General features: G+C 33.3%; 1 protein-coding gene across 1 annotated transcript in view; it reads right to left on the reverse strand.

Annotated features, from left to right (window-relative positions):
* LOC106882967 (rho GTPase-activating protein gacZ) overlaps window positions 1–2143 on the reverse strand; it is a gene marked incomplete at its 3' end in the record, with an annotated part of 10134 nt that overhangs the window by 2616 nt on the left and 5375 nt on the right. The window contains exon 3 of the mRNA XM_014933817.2: window positions 3–28. Coding sequence (XP_014789303.1) covers window positions 3–28 — 26 coding nt within the window. The remainder of the gene's footprint in view (window positions 1–2; window positions 29–2143) is intronic.

Consider the following 2143-nt stretch of genomic DNA (forward strand, 5'->3'; position numbering starts at 1 on the left):
GCTTTGAGTACAGCTTTCTGGAAATTATCTGAAATAAAGTTTAAAAACTGACATTATATGACAGAAAGCAAGAATAAATTATACTATAAGTAAAGTAACTATAGACAAAAGCCATTTTCCTTCAGATTCAGTATCTAAATAGATAGACAGGTGCAGGTGAGACTGTGGTTAAAATGCTTGCTTTGCAACCAAGTGGTCTTAGGTTCTATCCCACTGCATGGCATAAAAAAGAAATGTCTTCTACTATTACCTCACGCTGATTAATGCCTTGCAAGTGAAAGGGTGAACAGAAAATGATGGAAGCCTACTATATGTGTACATGTGCACTTGCAAGAGACCAAATGAGGCCTGAAAAACAAAGTGTTGTCATCTTTTCATTCTCTATAAAACATCACATTTTTATATCCTGCACCCTCAAAAAAATGGAATAAACAAAAATATCTCGTGTTTGTGAGCAATAGCATGCATTTCTGCATAGGTTACATCTCATTAAATGTTCATTAAAGTTACCACAACTTTCACATATTCCAACTTCATAATCGAATTATTAAATCTATCTAAATAAAAGAAATATATCAACATATAAATCATTTTTAAAAATAAAAAAATGGTGATTTATAAACAGGAAAACGAAGTCAAAATATTTACATAGAAAATGAAGCATAGCTACATATTTCGCACAGCCTACCTGGCATCAGTAAATCGACAGTGACTTATTTGACATCAGGTGTTTCACCTGTTCTCTCTTTGTTTATGTGTGTGAGCAGAGTAATTTTTATGCATGTGAGGAGAGGGGCAATAAATAAATTTTAATCTCTCTCTCATTCTGTTTATCTGTATATGTACATTTCTGTGCAAGCATAGATGTATGTGTGTTTGCTTCTAGTTCCAAAATGTAATGTCACCAAAACAGGTTTAGTGTCCAGCCAAATCACTAGTGTGGAAATAGTCACACCCAATTGTCATATTTTGATAGTTTTTAAATGAACACATGTAACTTTGTGGTTAGAATGTTAGGCGCACAAGTGTTAGTTTGTGGGCTCAATTCTCAACCTAAGTGGTGTTTTGTGTCCTCGAGCAAGGCACTTTATTTCAAGTTGTTCCAGTATGCTCAGCTGAAAATGAATACCTGTGGTACCAAAGGAAGTCAGAAAGGAGGTTAACCTTTCAATAGAATGTTGTCCTGCTCAGGAGTGGCTCTTGACTTTAGCCTTGAAAGCCTGTATAAACCTTGTTTTATCCTTGTCCCCACCACACACACCCCGTTATGTTCTCTGGTTTGTGCTGTAGTATGCTAAAGCAGAAGAAACTGCTAACCTTTAATCATGTATCCTCTACTTCTAGAAGAAAAGGACATAATCTAGCTTGAATGTTGCATGTAAAGTGTCAAGTTACAAAAGGTGAATTTGCTTGACATTTTTGGTCAGCAAATAAGAGTGTGCAAATAATTTGTCTAGCTACTCAGTGGTTTTGAAGATGAGTGGAACATAAAATCCCTCGATAGTTAAGGATCAGTGACAAGAAGGGAATTTAGCTGCACAACAATGTTTCAATAACATGTACTTCTCCAACCCATATGAGAAATGAAAAACAGGCGTAAAACAATCTTGAAACAATAAATTTCATTGTTTTGAAAGAGGGGTGAGAAAGCTTAGACTCCAACATTTGTGTATAGATAAAAGGAAAGAGACAACTGCTGTCTCAAACTTCTATTTTGTTTCAACAATTATTTGTAGTAGCTGGTACGTATCTAAACTCTTGTTCGTAGTTTCAAGGACAATTACATCAGTGACGCTAGGCACTATTTTAGAGTGCGATTTTTTAAGCTTTGGAATTATTTTAAACGTATTCGATCATAAAAATGTTTGAAATTTAGTACTTTTTAGTATTTTTTACGGAAATAATAAAATTAGTTGAATCTATTTTCATGCAGTCAGAGTGCGCTATTTTCCATAGCTTCAATGGCCGAAGGCATGAAAATAAGTCCAACAAATATTAGTAAAATCTGAAAAAATATCAAGTTCGCAAAATGTATGTATGTGTGTGTATATATATATATATAGTATATACACATGGTATATATATATACATAGTATATACACATGGTATATATATATATATATATATATATATATATATATAT

Source organism: Octopus bimaculoides, unplaced genomic scaffold (genome assembly GCF_001194135.2).
Source record: "Octopus bimaculoides isolate UCB-OBI-ISO-001 unplaced genomic scaffold, ASM119413v2 Scaffold_251192, whole genome shotgun sequence".
Classification (NCBI taxonomy): Eukaryota; Metazoa; Mollusca; class Cephalopoda; order Octopoda; family Octopodidae; genus Octopus; species Octopus bimaculoides.